The sequence below is a fragment of the Hipposideros armiger genome, unplaced genomic scaffold, assembly GCF_001890085.2.
Source record: "Hipposideros armiger isolate ML-2016 unplaced genomic scaffold, ASM189008v1 scaffold_65, whole genome shotgun sequence".
In the NCBI taxonomy this organism is placed as follows: Eukaryota; Metazoa; Chordata; class Mammalia; order Chiroptera; family Hipposideridae; genus Hipposideros; species Hipposideros armiger.
This window is the reverse complement of record NW_017731415.1, coordinates 2744777-2762413: the sequence shown is the minus strand read 5'-3', so window position 1 is coordinate 2762413 and position 17637 is coordinate 2744777. Positions and strand designations below refer to the sequence as shown.

The following is a 17637-nucleotide window of genomic DNA, read 5'->3' as shown; positions in this document are numbered from 1 at the left end:
GGCTTTTAGAACCCATCTATAAGGTTGTGTTACAGATCAGGGTGAGGTGTTAAAGAACTCCTGAGTAAGCAAACGTGGTTTACTCAGCAGGCAGATCGAACACTATCTTATCTTTAAATATTAATGTAAAGGTCTTCATTCTGATGCGTCTTTTCCTTACTGTTGCTCTTAAAACTGCAGTTGGAGTGCTGATCTACCTCTGAGCTTCGCTCTGTGTTTATAGTAGGTTGGGTTAGCAAATGAAACTCATTTTTCATCAAGTACCCTCTGAAGCCTTCCCTTTTTACTATTTTAATCCACAGAAGGTGCTCGCACAGGTACGGGCAAGTTGTAAACATTTTATGGCAAAATTAAGTTTCTAAATACCTTTTACTCTTTGTGCCTCATTATTTCTTCTCCCAATAAGCTTCGATCACATTAGCACCTGCTTAACTTAAAGTCCCCAAGGAAAACAACAAGGGTAGGCAGTAATTAATATGCTTTCAAAATTTGCTGGGAATTACTGAGTAACCTGGAGCATAATGAAGTCAGGTGCTGATGCTTCATGAATGCAATATCAGAGCACCTTATCTTCGTGCTGAAATCCTTCCCCACGTTTGCTTTGTGAATCACTGAATGAACTAGTTTGAAAGGTTGAAGCCTCTTTTTCTTAGAGAGGTGGGAAAGGGACATTATGTCTTATTACTCCTGAGGAGGTCAAGGTGATTCACGAATTCTTTGTGTAACAGCTGTCTGTGTGCTTGAATCCTTAGAGATCCTTGGTGCTCTGCTATCCATCCTATGCATCTGGGTGGTGACCGGTGTGTTGGTGTACCTGGCGTGTGAGCGCCTGCTGCACCCTGATTACCAGATCCAGGCAACCATGATGATCATCGTTTCGGGCTGTGCAGTGGCAGCCAACATTGTGTAAGTCACCCTACACCCTGACTATAGAGCTTGTCTGTTACTCTGTCTGGACATAGATGTGTTCGTTGTTGTTTAATTCCTCTACTTGGAAAGATGGTAGGGACCTCACAGTGTTCAAATGACCCTAAGACCGAAAATAAGGCTGGTTGTGCTAGGTTAAAGGAAACAGTGCTTTAATATCGGCTCTAATTGCTGTCATTTTGAATGCTTCCTATGTGCCCGAGGCTGTGCTAAGATCTTTTGATCTACAGTATCAAGCTCAATATTCACAACATTCCCACTTTACAGGTTAGGAAACTGAAGCTCAGTGAGGTTAAATAAATTGCCAGTGAGGTAGTGTACAGCCAGGATTTGAATCCAGACCCACCAGACTCAGAATCGACCTCCTAGCCATTCTGCTCTCTCATGCACAATATGGTTCCATGTGGGATGTGACTTACCCTTTCTCAGTTTTTATTACATGAACATATTATGGGTTCCCAGCGAGCTGGGTTGGGAAGGATCTTAAATTTTATTTACTTCAGCTCTCTTTCTACTTTTTAACTCTTTTTGCAACATCCCCATAAAATGGTCATTAGTTTCATATATTTTAATAGAGTAACAGGGAATTTATTTCTCTCAAAAGCATTCTTTCTTATTTTTGCATCATTCTGATTGCATGAAAATTCTTCCTGTGTTAGCTAAACTCTGTCTTAATTTTCTACCTATTGGTCCATTCTCTCATTCAAGAAGTCTTAAATCATTCTTATGGAACATGTCATCAAGTCCTACTAGATGTGTGATTATTGCCATATTGGTCTGCTCTTCCCCAAATGAACCACTTTATTGCCCATGACAATGGGGTTTTCAGGCCAGGGCTTTTGATACTTTTAGGTTAATTCGCTCCTTCCTATTTGATAGTCTAATTCTGGGCAACCCTGCTTAACACTGTATTCCATCTATCTATCTAGCTAGCTAGCTAGCTAGCTAGCTATCATCTTTCTATCTACCTACTACCTACATACTTGCCTACCTAATATCTGATAGATAGAATAACAGGCCTTCAAAGATTCCCTCATTCTAATCCTTGGAACTTCTGAATATGTTAATTAACATGGTAAAAGGAACTTTGGGAATGTGATTAAGTTAAGAATGGACCTTGAGATTGGAAAATTATCCTGGATTACCTAAATAGGTTTGATGTGACCACAAAGGTCCTTATAAAAGGGAAGCATGGGGTTAGAGAGAAGATGCTGCATTGCTGGCTTTGAAGATGGAGAAAGGGGCCTAGAGCCAAGGAATGTAAGTGACCTCTAGTAGCTGGAAAAAATAAGAAAATGAATTCTCTCCTAGAACCTCTATTAGGAATGCAATCCTGCACACCCATTTTAGACTTCTGACCTCCAGGACTATAAGATACACACTTTTATTGTTCTAAGCCACAAAGGTTCTGTGGTAATTTGCTACAGCGTCAATAGGAAACTCACACACTATCTACATATCATCTATCTATCTTGCAATGCAACATGATATACACTATGCAGTAGGTTTTTACATGAAAATGAAGAAGATGATGATAGCAGAATGGCATTTTAAATTTTTTTTTTTAAGAGAGGGCACAATGGAATCTCTGGAATTAGAGGAAAATCTGAGCATGTACATCCTGAAAAAGCTCCGCAGGTCACTCGGATACTTTCACCTTGTGCCTGCCTCCATTCCTCCCACCTTAGTTTACAAACTGTTGCTCAAAAATGTCTGAGCTAAACAATTAGAAGAGTGGAATTTCATCTGCTTTCACTGACTAGGTGCCTATTTCCACCTAGATACATTGAAAATGTGTTTCACACTGACACTGGGACATCGATGCTAACCTATCACCACTAGGAGACAAGCCGGAGCGCATGTCCTGCTGACTGGGGGTCAATAGCATCATCTTTGCATAAGGAGAATAATATGTCCACAAGGCAGCAGGAAAAACAAAAATATTAATAATTTCTGGAGAGTCCTATGTCACATAAGTTGTGTCAATGTTAGACGAAGATGAAGGATACATCTAGCTAAATGCCATAGACATCTGGACCCTCGATGATGGAGTCTGACTTTCTAAGTAGATATCCACATTTTCTTTTTTACTAACTGCTTTTGAACTTTGACTTTATTGTCATGAGCAATTTGACCTGAACTTTGAACTTTGCTGGTGCTTAGAAAGACATGGGAATTGGAAAGTGTTCACTTCCCTGTGCAAGTAGGTAGTTATTTATGGATAAGGATACTGAGTGACTATAACCTTTTCTTCCAGAACTGGGATTACAGGTTTCAAGCGCTGCGAGGTGCTAATAGCGGTTGCGAAGGGATTCTAGGATGAAGATGATTGACAGAGCCTAAGGCTACGTCATGCTAAGTTTTCCTCTGCCTGAAACATCCCCTCCTCTCCTAGCCTTTTTACCTCCCACATAACCTTTCAAATCCTACTCAATTGCTTTGTTTCTCTACCTCAATCCGAGCTCCCTATTATACTATATATAAATGTAACTCCTAATTGAGGGTGAATTTCTGCCCAACCACTGACAATCTAAAAACAGTACATTATGTAATAATCAAATCTTGGTGGATAGCTCAATCTACTTCGTGGGGATGGCCTGAGATTTAACAGACGCCTCACTGAAAATAGACTGCAATACATGGTACCGAACAATAATTTTTAAAAAATCTTTGTTGCACAATGTACAGGAAGGGTTTCTAGGCAAAACACCTCTTGTTGGCCGTCAGTAAAAAGGTTCTCATTTTACCCTTGGTCTAATACCTCTTAAAGTTATAGATAAATAAATTAGGTACATAATTCATAGTGCCTACTATTGATCTCTTTGACTTGGATAGGAGCTGTTAAGTTTTGCAATATATCATATATATATATATAGATATATATAGACAGAGATATATATATATATATATATATATATATATATATATATATATATATACACATATACATTTTTAATACATTAGTATATTTTAGTCTCTTGATGAATAGCCATGTAAATATAAGCACACCTTTGGCCATCAGGAAATTATTCAAGTTTCATATCCTCACGGAAATGAATAAAATTAAGTAAAATAAACGTTTAAAAGTCCCATCCAGATAAAATTCACTACTTCTTATTTTGTTTTATCCCTTTCTGCTGCTTTTTGCACTTGAAACCAATACATTTAATTAAGCTCTCATCAAAGCTCAGCTTTAAGTCTAGCTCAGTGCCTGACATTCAATAGACCCTCAATAAATATTTCCCCTCCTTACTGTCAAATGGTTAGCTTTCACCTAAGAAGTGATGCTTTCCAGTTTTACTGTAGAAAAGAGTAACATTAGGTGGGTGGAAGAGAAAATTGAGGTGAATCTTCCTTGTCTATCCTTGTGTGAAAAATTTTTAATTCTATGATACACTTGTATTCAACATTAGTCCAAGATAGTACATTTTAAAGCATCAATAGTTCAACTATCTGCCATTTCGAATAACACATGCTATTGTCACCTCCTCCATTATGCTGCACAGCTTTTTCAGGGTTAATCTCACGTGTGCTGAGAATATTTTCTCTTTCAGACTAAGTGTGATTTTGCACCAGAGATGCCCTGGCCATAATCACAAGGAAGGGCAAGCTAACGCCAGCGTGAGAGCAGCGTTTGTGCATGCCCTTGGAGATCTATTTCAGAGCATCAGTGTGTTAACCAGTGCACTTGTTATCTACTTTAAGGTGAGCATATTTGAGTTTATTCACTGTCATAGTAATTCTGTGAATTAGGTAGCACAGAAGCTGACACACTCCAATATTAACCTAAATAAACAAGGCTGGACTGCCTACATTTTCCTACACAAACTACCTCCTAAGGTTTAAACAAACAGACATTCAAAGTCTGAAACCTTAGACTTTCCAAATTCTTAAAAGCTGTGTGCTTAACTGTAGGGCTGCCAGTGCTTCAAGAAAGTAGTTCCTTTTGTCATGGGGTCAAGACGAATCAGAATAGAACGATGAATACCTTAAGGTTCTTGGGTTGTAAGCAATGAAAAGCTCATTTAAGCAATAAAAGAATTTATTGGCTGAAATTTATTGGGCATACTTTCAGACAGAAATCAAGGTAGAAATAAGAGTGAGTTTTGGTATCTAGATTTCAGAAACTATCCAACTTCTATCCTAAACACCAAGCTAAAATGAATGTGACTCAACTAATTTTTTTCCTGTTCTTGTCACTATGCTGAAGATTCACATTTCTGGAAAAAGGGGTCTAATTGAACTAACTTGGGTCTTTTACCTGCTGTTTGGTTGGCGGAGGGTACAGCATCTGCTTGATTATCCCACCAATATCACCCACAATCGGGGAGATGTAAGTTCTCTCTAAAAAGTCAGTGTTAATGCAAAGTGGGAATAAATCCTGGGTAGGCCTCTGGCCCTAAACAAATATTCACTACAGATCTCTAAATAGTGATGCTGAGAACTAACAGAGGAGGATTGGGGTGGCGGTAGAAGGGTAATGGACAAGAGCACTTAGCGATGTCTGTTTGCATCATGGTTGTCCAGTTAGCAGGGATTCTATGTTACTTTTACTAAAAAATAAAAATGTAGATATAAATTACAAAGACATTCTCTGAATTTGGTTGTGAGCAAATGCTCACTGAAAGCTTTAAGTTTAAGATAAAATAGTTCAAAATTGTATGGGTTAGTGGAGTTTGAGACTCCCCTTGTAAAGGTTAGGTTGATGCAAAGCTACTTAGAGACAATGAGGCACAGACCTGTGTGGCACAAAACTTCATCAGAAGCAGAATAGATGTTTCACTCTGAGGCTAAGGGCTCCAGTGGTGAGAGGTGCAAGCACCACGAAGCCTCACCTCGTACTCTTAGGGCTGCATCAAAGATGGCTACCTCGAATATGTGTCATACTTGGGAGGGAAAAAACCAAACTAACCCCAGTCTGCCAAGACCAAGCTGCACCCCAGTCTGCCAAGCTCCAGCTGCACCTCGGTCATACGCCACCTCTGAACAGATGACAAGCTTTCTTCTCATTACAATTAAGTCTGAAAAGGCACTGAATATTATGCAAATTAGTGCATATTTTCATCACATACTCTGTATTTCTATTAATTCCAGAGAAGTTAAATCAGGCCTCTTAAGAAAACACTCAAGGATATGTTTCCCTTTCCCTCCTAAATTATGAGGAGGGCATGCCTTATAGTTGCTCTTCTTCAGTCACTGGTAGTTTAAAGCTTAAAAGGAGTGAGTATTCGGGAGGTCTTGCCTCTGAGTTGAATGTCAAGTGTCAGGAGGCTGAAAGGGTGATGGAGAGGGAAAGAAACAGAAACATTTACTTATTTTATTAATGAGACTTTCTGCAAAGGAGGCATACATTCAATTAACGAAAGTCCTTGTATTTTCTAGCCAGAATATAAAATGGCTGACCCAATCTGTACATTTGTCTTTTCTATCCTGGTTTTGGCCAGCACCATCACTGTCTTAAAGGACTTCTCCATCTTACTCATGGAAGGTAGGAGTGATTTTACTATTATTCGTAGGAGCCATGTTTTCTCTTCCCTATAACCACAAAAAAAGAATGGCCTCAGGCACGCTCACTAGTAATTTGCATCACAGAGAAAATTTAAAGCGATGGGGAATTTTTGCAAAACCAAATATTATCGTTTTTGGCCTCTATTTTTCCTCCAGCAACTATTAAATGATATGGCTCAGTGTAAAAGAACAATGCGTACAAACACTAAAGGTAGACATGGGGGAAGATATTGCAAAAATATTAGTTTATCCCTACAAATATGGAAAAGGCCTAAGAAAGACTGCACAAATCTATCCTTCAGGCAGCATTGAAACTATTCTGAAGGACTTTCCTAAAATCCTGGTTAGACCAGGCCAGCATCAGCTTCACTTGGAAGGTTTGTTACAACCGAGATCGCTGGGCCCACCCATATGGTTCCTGGGACAGTAGGCTGGGGTGGGGCCCAAGAATGTGAATTTCTAACAAGATGGTGATGCTGCTGGTCTGGGGGCCACACCTGAAGCACCACTCGGCTAGTCTTTTCATGCCAGTCAAGAGACTCCTACATGAGGGCGCTGGGAATGGCACTGAGAAAACTCAATCACGACTAGAAGTTTGCATCATATCAAACATTCCGAAGATTGAAAATATTTGGGTATTGGCTGAACTTTTCTTTTTTGTCTAGCACATTTTGATATAAGGTAGACATTGTCTCAGAGTGTAGTAGCCTTCAAAACAGCTCACATGTCCTTAGTGGTCACTGCTAAGTACACATTTAAGGGTTTTGTTCTCACTGGGCACTGTAATTGTTGGCAGATGACAGTGTTGACAATAGTGAAACAAAATGGAGTCAAATGTCACTGAGTAACAAGCGAACTTCCCCACTCTGAAGGTGACTATATTTGGTTTGTCAAGTCACAAACGCATCCCTTTCCTTTCCTGGGGGCCAAGGGCTGAGCTGCAGCTGTAGTTGTTATGAAACTTATTGACTTAAAGGGGGACAAAAGACAAATTGGTGCACAATTTGAGATAACTATATTCCACTTTTTCTGTCTCTCAGTACAGATTTTCTCTGGTGACTATCTTTCTTATTTTATGTTAAAAAAGAACAGCTAATTATTGAAACTGGAGGAAGATGCTTACTTTTTAAACTAGGTTTTCAAATTAGGTCACCATAAAAAATACTCGTTTTGGGTAAAATTTTTAAATAATACAGAAAGGGAGAAAATGAACTTTAAAAGTCTCCGCATTTTTCCATCTTTGAATTCTGAGTCATATTCATCAGGGGTAACACCTACTAATAAGTTGACACATATGTTTCAAAAAATATCTATGCATTTATATATATGTATATTTATATATTTACATGTGTATATATAACACATGTATACTACAATATATGATATATGTGTGTGTATGTGATATATAGTGTATGTGTATGAATGAATATTTTTATATAAATGGGATTCTGGATTGATATATATTTTGTCTGGTACCTTGCTTTTTTCACTTGGAGATCTTTCCATATTATTACACACATAGAAACACGTCATTCTTTTACATAGCTACAAGTATTCCACTGTATGCGTGTACTTGCTTATTGGTGGACATTATAAAGAATGGAGTAACTACCGTTCTTATACATATATATTTTTAGCACTTCTATATCTATGGAATAATTCCTAAAAATGATACTGCTATTTCAAAAGTGATGTGAATTTTAAAATTTGATAGTTATTGTCATTTCTACCAAAGATACCATATCGATTTCTTTCAGGCCACTAGCATATGACAGTGTCCATTTCCTCACATCTTCATCATCATTGAGTATTATCAAATTGCTTATTCTTTTCTAATCTGATAGGTGAAGTATTTTATCTTATTGGTTCCATATGTAATTCTTTAACTATGAATGATATCGATTTGTTTCATATGTTTATTAATGTGGAAAATTATTTTTTAAATACTAATTTGAGTATTTTGCTCAATGCATTAATATTTTTGTAGACTTTCCCTTAGGAAAAACAAAAAGGTTTCTAGAATGTGATGGGGCACTGAGGTCAATGGGAACATATTCTCTAGCAGACTTGTATTCTCCATAAAAGTAAAGAAATAAATGAGGCAAGAGATACAAAGGGTAATGGGATTATGACTTCATCTCAAGGGTCCTGGATGAATGACAGCAGGTCTTCAAAGGGTCAAATGAAACTCCTCAGAGGTGACACACTCGGCATAATTGTTAACTTTGGGTTGCAATACGCAGAGGCTAGCATTTGCATAACACCTCACACTCAGAGCATGAACTTCAGGTTCTGACATTTCACTTATTTATGTGACCGTGGCAATGCTTGTTAACCTCTCTGACTGTAACAGTGATAACTAGCTCTTAAAGTTCTTACAAATATTAAAATAAGATAATCACTATAAATAAAGTACAAAGTGCTTAGCACAAAACTTGACTTATGGTATGTTCTCAATAAAGGTATGTTATTAGTATTACAATATAACAACTTCAGCCATGACTCATATACATTCTATGGCAAATCTGAGACGAAAACTTTAATTTGTTTCTAGTATCATGAGCTTTGTGCAGCTCACAGAATAAAAGATCATGTTGATCAGCAATTTGTTATCCCTGTGAAACAATATGAAGTGGGTTAAATGAAACTCAAAATTACAGAATTTTTAATTAGCCCCAAGGAGGAAATCCCCAAGGGCATGTTTCTTAAATCCTAAAACAAGGGGGATTAAGGATGCCCTGTTCCTTTAAGTAAATGCTTCGACTCTCTGCTCATGACAATCATCTGGGAAGCTTTCAAAAAATATTTATGACCAGGCCCCTTACCAAGAGATCCTGATTTAATTGACAGGGGTGGGAATGGCTTTGATGTTTTTTAACATGTTGCCAAGCTTGAGAACCACTGTAAAGTAGAACCACTACCCATTGGCTTGTAAATATTAATGCAATGGTTATCAACCTCTGGCTGTGTGTTAGAATCACCAAACGAGCTATGAAAATACTGATTGCTGGGTCTTATCCTTAGAGTCTGACTTCATCATCGGTCTTGGGTGTAACCTGGTCATTGGGATTTCTAAAATCTTCTCCAGTGACACTAAGGTTGAGAGCCACTCTGAAAGCATGTAGATTTCAGAGCCTCATCCATAGAAATTTTCTTCAGGAAGACAGGAATGGAGCCAAGGCATATTTATTTTTTACAAACACACCAGGTGTTTTGGTACACACACACACACACACACACACACACACACACACACATACACACACACACATGATTGAAGTAGAGGCTAAAAGGTGGTCATTCTTAGAAATCTCTTCTACATCATTCTCTTTGGATCACTCTCAGTTAATAGGGATTTAACTATTGCATCTAATGGCTTTACCATTGCTGTGTTGGTTGAGTTGATTAAAAAAAAATTCTATAAAACAACAACAACAACCCTGTCTTTTACAATTCTAATGAACCATTGGCTCCTTCTGTAGCTAGCTAGCCAAAACAAGCAAATTCACACTTTCATATCCTCTCATATTCTATATGACAATCTTTGCAGTGTTTGAAAAAAGTGGTCCTACTTCCCTTAGCCTTCCCTTCTCCAGGCTAGAAACACCCCAGTTCCTTTGGCCTCAAAGAATAAATAGCTGATTGGCTGCCAGACTCCCCGCCTTTCTCTATGCTCCATATTGTTCCTTTAGAAACAAGGATGATGGTCAAACTATTACATTCTGTAACCTGGACATTAAACCCTAACTAATGTACCTAAATTAATAGAAAATTTATAAACCAAATAAGAAGATGGTAGCACAATCTTAGGAGCACCTATTAATACCGTTCACTAAGTGACCTGATGGATAACTAACATTTGTATAGCATTACAGTTTACAAAGCACAGTTATTTTCTCCTCAAAGAACCCTGTGGGCTACATACATATTGTTCTTACCACCCCTATTTTATTACAAATGTGCTAAGAATCAGAGAAGATCCAAGATTTGGGTAAATTTGAAATAATGATAGCCACCATGCTAACCTGGGATTATTTGATACCAAACCCCATGTTACTTCATTTTGCATCCAGGGTGTATGCAAAGATAATTGGGAAAAGCACAATTGCTTTACTACTACACCCTGAAAATGAAAAATGATCACTGCTGTTGACTATTGCACAGTAAAATCTGCAAAAAATGTTTCATGAACTTTTAATTGATGGAAAACCCTTTGAAGGAGGTGAATCTGATTTGTAAGCATTTGAAATAAGAAAGCATAAATGGAAGACGGCAAGTTGATATTTGGATGAGGGCTTTGCAGCTCCAGTTAGCCATCTTGATGAGCTACATTCAGCTGAATAACAATAGCCCTCCCCTCCCTTTTGTCAGGTGTGCCAAAGAGCCTGAACTACAACACTATGAAAGAGCTCATGTTAGCAGTGGATGGGGTGGTGTCTGTGCACAGCTTGCACGTCTGGTCTCTAACGATGAACCAAGTGATTGTCTCCGCTCATGTTGCTGCAGGTTAGTGAGTTTTATAAATGCCCTGGACAAAATTCAGTCCTTGTTCTGTAAAATCAGTAATTTTTCCTCCTTTTCGTGGAGCTGCCTTTAGTGTCTGGGGCCTTTCAAAACTGTAAAATGTTTTGTATTATATTACCAAGAGCCTTCGAACACCATCCCCCTTGTCAATGTCGTCATGGCAACAATGATACTGATGACATCTCTGGAGGCCTCATGAAGAGGGTAGAGAGTAGAATAAAGGGATAAAATGCCACCCAAACTTCAAGACCTTAGACTCTAAAAATTAGATTTTGCTTGTTTGACTTGGTGCCCAATCAGTTAGTTAAGTAATAGGGATGATTTCAACAATAAATCTTCATTGAGTATCTCCTGTGTATAAGATGCTTTGCCTATCACTGAAGATAGAAAAATGAGGAAGATTCAGGTTCCACCCATAAGGTTTTAACAAGCTAAAAACTATGCTATAAAAATTAATGGTGTCTTTTTTACTGGATGGTTAGAAATTCTGTAACCATGTGCGATGATTCTTAGGATATTGGGTTTATTGTAAAAACTCCTTTCTCAAGTAGAAGGTGATTTTGTCCCCGATTTGTCCTAGGGCTGGGAAACTGCCCCGGGAGACAGCTCAGGTGAAGCACGATATGTTAGGCTGCTAAAAAAAATCTCAAGAAGCTACTCAGAGGCAGGGTACAGGAACACCGGTGACAGTCATTTGAGGACTTTTGCTTTCTCAGACACCCTCATCTTCGCTGAGAGGCTCAGATCTGGCTACAGAGAATACACACCATCCACTACACCAATATTTCACTGCACATGGAAAAACCTAGTCATCAGGTTACTATGGAGGCAACGTCACAGCCTCCTGATACCTTTTGGGACTAGAGAAATGGTGGCAGTGAGGGTTGCTGCACTACGAAAAACCTGGGGAGCTCTAAATGCTTCTTCTTCCTGTCACTAGCCTTGATATAAATTCTAATTAGAAACAAGGGCTGTGACCCAGAAATCCCTGGGGACTGGTGAGCAAGGCTGTACAAGAAATAACAGTTCTGTCTTGGCTTTTTCCAGGGCTTATCTCCCCTTCTATACTCTGCGTCCTAGGAGTGCCAGGCCCCAGACAGAACTGTGTGCAGGAAGAGGTCCCATAGGGACAGGGCTCTTTGCTGCACTAGCATTGCCCCTGCCTTGTCTGTGTGGGTGTTGCTGCTTGTCAGAGCCAACCTGGCTCCTTCGAGAACTCTGCCTGGGCCCCTCCCCACAAGGTACTTAGTTGCCCATGTGTGTGCCATCAGTGCTCATCTCACTGTGGTTCTTTTTCAACAGCAGCCAGCCGGGACAGCCAGCTCATTCGGAGAGAGATTGCTAAAGCCCTTAGTAATAGCTTCCCTGTGCACTCACTCACCATTCAGACGGAATCTCCAGCCGAACAGGACCCTGGCTGCCTTTTCTGTGAAGACCCCCAGAACTAGTTCAGTCACACCGTCAGCTTCCTGAGTTCGATGGGCCACTGCATGCTATTCTGCAGTTTCTGGAACCTAAGAAATAAGAAACCGAAGGAAGAAGTCTGAGAAATTCATGATATGGTACAATGCACATTTTTATCCTTCTTTATTTACCTCCATCCACCATGAACGAAGATGCATTTTGATTCATCCATCCACTGGATTAGCAACTCATCAGCAGCTGTGTTCAATTATAGGAATGTGTGTATAGGTCACTCCCGACAGGGGCTGAAATAACAGCTGTTTGTAAACACAATAAAAATCCCATCACCCTTCAATAGTGCAGCCCAAGGTTGAGTGGGTAAAGATGAACTCAGGAAATTCTGATCAGGAATCAGTGGCAAAGAAAAGAGTCACAAAATTCTCCCCAAACCTGAAAGGTGAAAATAAGAAGAGCTAAGTCAGGGGTAAAAAGAATCTGGAGGCATCACACCCCATTAGAACTTGACTTACTGACCAAGATGTAATAGGATTTAGGGTAGTAACTTTTGACTCCCTATCAACATTGCTGTTCACTAAATGGAGAAATGTCCTGTCTCTATCTTGCATACAAATTATGTTGTAATAAGTCTGAAACTATTGAATTATAGTTTATGTCTCTGTATAAAGTCATGGACAAAGGAAAAACTATGAAACTACTGCTTTTTGAGTGTTTTCCTATGGTATGACCTAATAATAAAAGAAAATGAGGAGGCACAGAGAGGCAGAGAACCTATCCCAAGTCACATGGAAAATAATCTAGTCCAAGAATTACGATAAGAACTCCCAGGTCTTGAATAACATTTATGGAGCACCAACCACTGTCCAGTTGTTATACTGGGCTATTTAAATAGGGCAGTTCATTTCACTCTAAAGATAACTTTGAGAAGTTGGAATTAAAACCATCATGGTGTAGCTAAGGACATAAGCCTCATAGAGGTTAAATAACTTAGACGATATCATTTGTTCATTCATTCGAAACTGTTTTTTGATGCAAGCTATGGGCTGAGCATTGGTGAACCAAGCTGATATACCCTTTGCCCTTACAGAGCCCTTTTCCTTTGGTGGGGGACACAGGGATTACACTAACAAACACTGCCAAGAATGGATACAAATAGTGACAAGTGATAAAGAGAGAAGAGAGGCTGATTTAGATTGGGGGAGGTTAATGGAGACCCTCTCTGAAGAAACAGCACCCGAGTTGAGACCTGAAAAGAAAGGACAGGTGATGATAAAATGAGCTGTAGGAGCAAGCTGGTTCTTCAAGAAGCAAGATCATGAGTGGACACCCTGAAGAAAGAACGGAGTGTGTTTCAGGAACTGAGGAAGACCCTTGTGGCTGGAGGGTACTAAGCGAGGGGATGAGTTAAAGGACATGAATCAGGAGAGATAAGCAAGTCCAAGTTGGAAAGGAGTTGAAACCCAAATCTACTTTATCAAAAATCCTATCTATGCTTTATCTTTGAACACTTTTATTATTTTGGCTGTTTCTTTTTGACCAAGTGTGCTGCATGACCAATGGCCATTATTTCAGAACTGCATGCAAAATATAAGTCTAATTTCTCAAAAGAATGCGATGAATAAATTGCTGAGTTTAAAAGTAAGTGACTGGGGTCTCAAGGATAGAAAAGACAGTCTGGGGAATATAATCAATAATGTTGTAAATATTTCTTAGGGGGCCAGATGGACTCATGTCTTGTTAGGGAGACACTTCATAGTCAGTGTAGAGGCCTGACCACCACACTGTATTTCTGAAGCTGATGTTGAATAATAATGTATGTCAACTATAATTATATATACATATAGTCACGGGACATGGAGTAGAGAGTGGGAATGGAGTCAATGGAATTGTAATAGATAAGCATGATATCGGGGGTGGGAGGACAGTAGATGGGGGGAGGGAGGTTGTTACTTTGTGAGGGTGAAAAGGATAACTATTGCATTGTTCTGTACACCTGAAACTAACAATAAAAAAATACAATAAATTTTTAAAAATAAAAAATAAAATAAGTGACTGGGGGCTGCCGGTTAGATCAGGTGGTTAGAGTGCAGGCTCATGACACCAAGGTTGCCGGTTCGACCCCCACATGAGCCACTGAACTGAGCCCTCCTCAACTAGATTGAAACAACTACTTGACTTGGAGCTGATGGGTCCTGGAAAAACACACTGTTCCCCAGCTTAAAAAAAAAAAAAGGTAAATGACTGGCAGTGCTTTATTCACATATACTATGCTGGTAGCACTCAGCTTGTACCATCTCTACACAAGAGTCTGGCTAAGGAAAGAGAAAACGTGAAATGGTTGTGGGCTGGCCTGACAAAAGACCTTGCCCCCAGAGAATCTGAGTTATGCCATTGACAATGGGGATATGAAAGGCAGACATGAGTGACATGGTGGAAATAGGGAACTCTGTGGTAGAGAAATGAACATGAGAGGGAATTAAAAACCATGGTTTCAATGCCTCTCAGCTCCCTCCCAGATCTGCGACCTTGAACTGTTTCTCAGTTTCTCTGAGTTTTAAATTCCTCCTCCAAAAACTGGGATTATATTTTCATCCAGGGGTTACGGTTACAATACATGAGATAATAAACGTAAAGAATCTTTTTTTCTGTGGGTGTGTGATATAAGTGAGTGCTCAATACATGTTCTTTTCAATCCAGGGTTTCTTATCTTTGGTATTATTGACATTTTGGGTTGCGTCATTCGTTGTTGTGGATCATTGGGATATGAAGACTTGGAGGTTGAGATGGCTGCCTTTTGACTAGAAGACAGGAGAAGAAGTAACTTCAGGCTGCTCCTTTCATTCCAGGTCCACTTCTGCTCACTTCCCATATCCTCCATCAAGGAGTATTTAATATGATTTGTGTGAGACTAGGACATTCTTTGGGCTCTGTTTCATTCCTAGACAGGGGTACGGTGTTATAACCAGAAACACATGCTATTATTATTATTATTATTATTATTATTATTATTATTGATTGATTTTTTTCTCTCTTTGTGTCCCTTTGGTAGATAAACCTAGGCAGAGTGTGTCACCTTGATCCAGGTCCGAGCCTCATTCTCTCCTTTTCTTTTCCAGCTCTTCTGAGCACAGAGGTGAGTGGTAAGTTAGGCCAAGGCCTTCTCTGAAGGTCTTACCATCCATCTCACATCTTACTCCCTCTCTGCATGGGGAGAACTGAATTTGCTGCTCTCAAGATTTAGATGGAAATAGAAAAGAAATAGAACGGTTCGCTTCAGCCTCCAGTCCAAGCAGTATTTCACTGGGTTATTGGAACCTGACTCAGATATTAGTGATATGATATTTCGAGTTGTTTTCTGCTATTATTCTTTGTATCGCTATTTCTCTTCATGGGGGAGAGGAGCAAGTGGCAAGGCCAGATTTCCTTATCCTGAATCCTTGATCATATAATACCATCTTACGAGCATCTAAACATCAGTCTTTACCTCTAACAAGGAGAAGGAGCCATTTAGGAAGGATATAGTGAGTTTTGAATATGTTATTTGAGTGTGTAAATGACAATCGGGCAGTTCAAATTTTGGTCGTAGACCTTAGGATAAATAACTTCTTGGGATTTTTTTTTCTAGTCTGAATTTGGGCATGTGTGTGAATATACAGAGAGGCCTTTTACAACTAATCTTTTTTCCTTGTCATACTTTGGTAATAAATCCTTCCTACTTTTAAATTCTAACCTGTTTATTGCAAAACTTTGTGCAATTACTGCTGTTCAAGAGAAAATATTTCCACCTACAAGAGTGCTAAGGCACTGGGACCAATGGAAGAATGTGGTTGTAGAAACCCCGAGATCTTCAAGAGGAACCTACAAACCATCTGAATTGACCCCAGCAAGTTGGTGGGTACACAGAGAACTGAGATATTTACCTACATAGAGACGTAAGGTGGATGCAAGTAATTCACTCAGTACACAAGCTTCATGTGAGCATTGTACTTGGCATTGGAGCGATAAAGAGGAACTAGGCACAATGAGAGCTTCTAAGCTCTGAATGAAAGTCAATTATCACCTGTGGAGAGTGAACTAAAATAAAGATGTGCAGTTCTACACCCTGGAAGTCCTGAGCCAATGGGCCTGGTTTGGAACCTGAGTGTCTGTATTTTTTTAAACATACCAAGATGATTCTAAAGAACAGCCAGAGCCTAGAAGAACCTCATACAAAGGTTGTCCCCTACTGAGAGGGGGATTCAGACACGTACCCAGATAACTACAATACCATCTTGAATTGCAATGTTGCAATGTTGCGGATCGGGTATGACAGGAGCACAGAGGAAGTGATGAGGCTGGTAGTGTGGGCATGGCCACTGAGGCTTCATGTCATTGAGGTGACAACCATGCTGGCTTTTTTATTATATATGGAGGTTCTCCATGTGGATAAAGAAAAGGGCATTTTAGATAAAAAGAAGACTATGTGTAAGGCATCCTCTGTTTGTCTGTTAGCTTTTAATTAAAAAAGCAGAATATGTGTGGCAAAAGAAACTTTCAACTCTGTGGCTTTTAAAACTATACAATTTGTGCTACTTTAATATTATTAATATTATAGAGGACAGGAGTTATGTCTTCAATGGTTTCTATGTCATTGTCAGCAACCCTCAGGAAACCTAGCAGGCATTAGTAATTGTGAAGGCAAATGACTCTGGAGCGATATGTGGACCTTGTCATTATTTTTCATTTGCATTTGTATTTTTCTGAAATTCTGAGGGCCAAGAAAACACTGACTTTGACGGAGGAGGTCACATCTGTGCTATCTCTGCAAATCAATCAGCACCATTGAAATAGCTACTTAGCATTCTGCTGACAGCTCGCCCTGCTCAGTGGAGACGAATAGACTTGTCCGCCACCGCTATAAGCACGTTTCAGCAACCAGAATTAGAGCCACGCAGGTTCCTAATGCCTCCTGCCTCAGGTGGCTCTCAAAATGGAAAGGACAGTTCACACCAAGTCATTTTCTCCCGTCCCAAAGGCCACTGAACAGTTGTGCTTTTCCATATTTTTTTGCAGGACAGAGCCCTGAAGACCAGATGACCTGGCAAATACATAAGTTCTAGTGTAATCATTTGCTCTGCTTTCTTTCTGAAGTAATGTTTATCTTTAATTTTATGTCAGAAATACACTGGATGCCAATTATCATGAGGGAGGGTGATTTAGAGGTCAACCAAAGGAGTTGCCCCCAAGCTCCATGTTTGTTATTGCCCTGAAATTCGA

General features: G+C 39.4%; 1 protein-coding gene across 1 annotated transcript in view; it reads left to right on the top strand.

Annotated features, from left to right (window-relative positions):
* SLC30A8 (solute carrier family 30 member 8) overlaps nt 1-13066 on the top strand; it is a 32804-nt gene extending 19738 nt beyond the window's left edge. Inside the window, exons 4-8 of the mRNA XM_019642093.1 lie at nt 753-906; nt 4482-4632; nt 6310-6415; nt 10807-10941; nt 12262-13066. Of these exons, the coding sequence (XP_019497638.1) occupies nt 753-906; nt 4482-4632; nt 6310-6415; nt 10807-10941; nt 12262-12407 (692 nt within the window). The 3' untranslated portion in view covers nt 12408-13066. The remainder of the gene's footprint in view (nt 1-752; nt 907-4481; nt 4633-6309; nt 6416-10806; nt 10942-12261) is intronic.
* Nucleotides 13067-17637: the final 4571 nt, after the last annotated feature.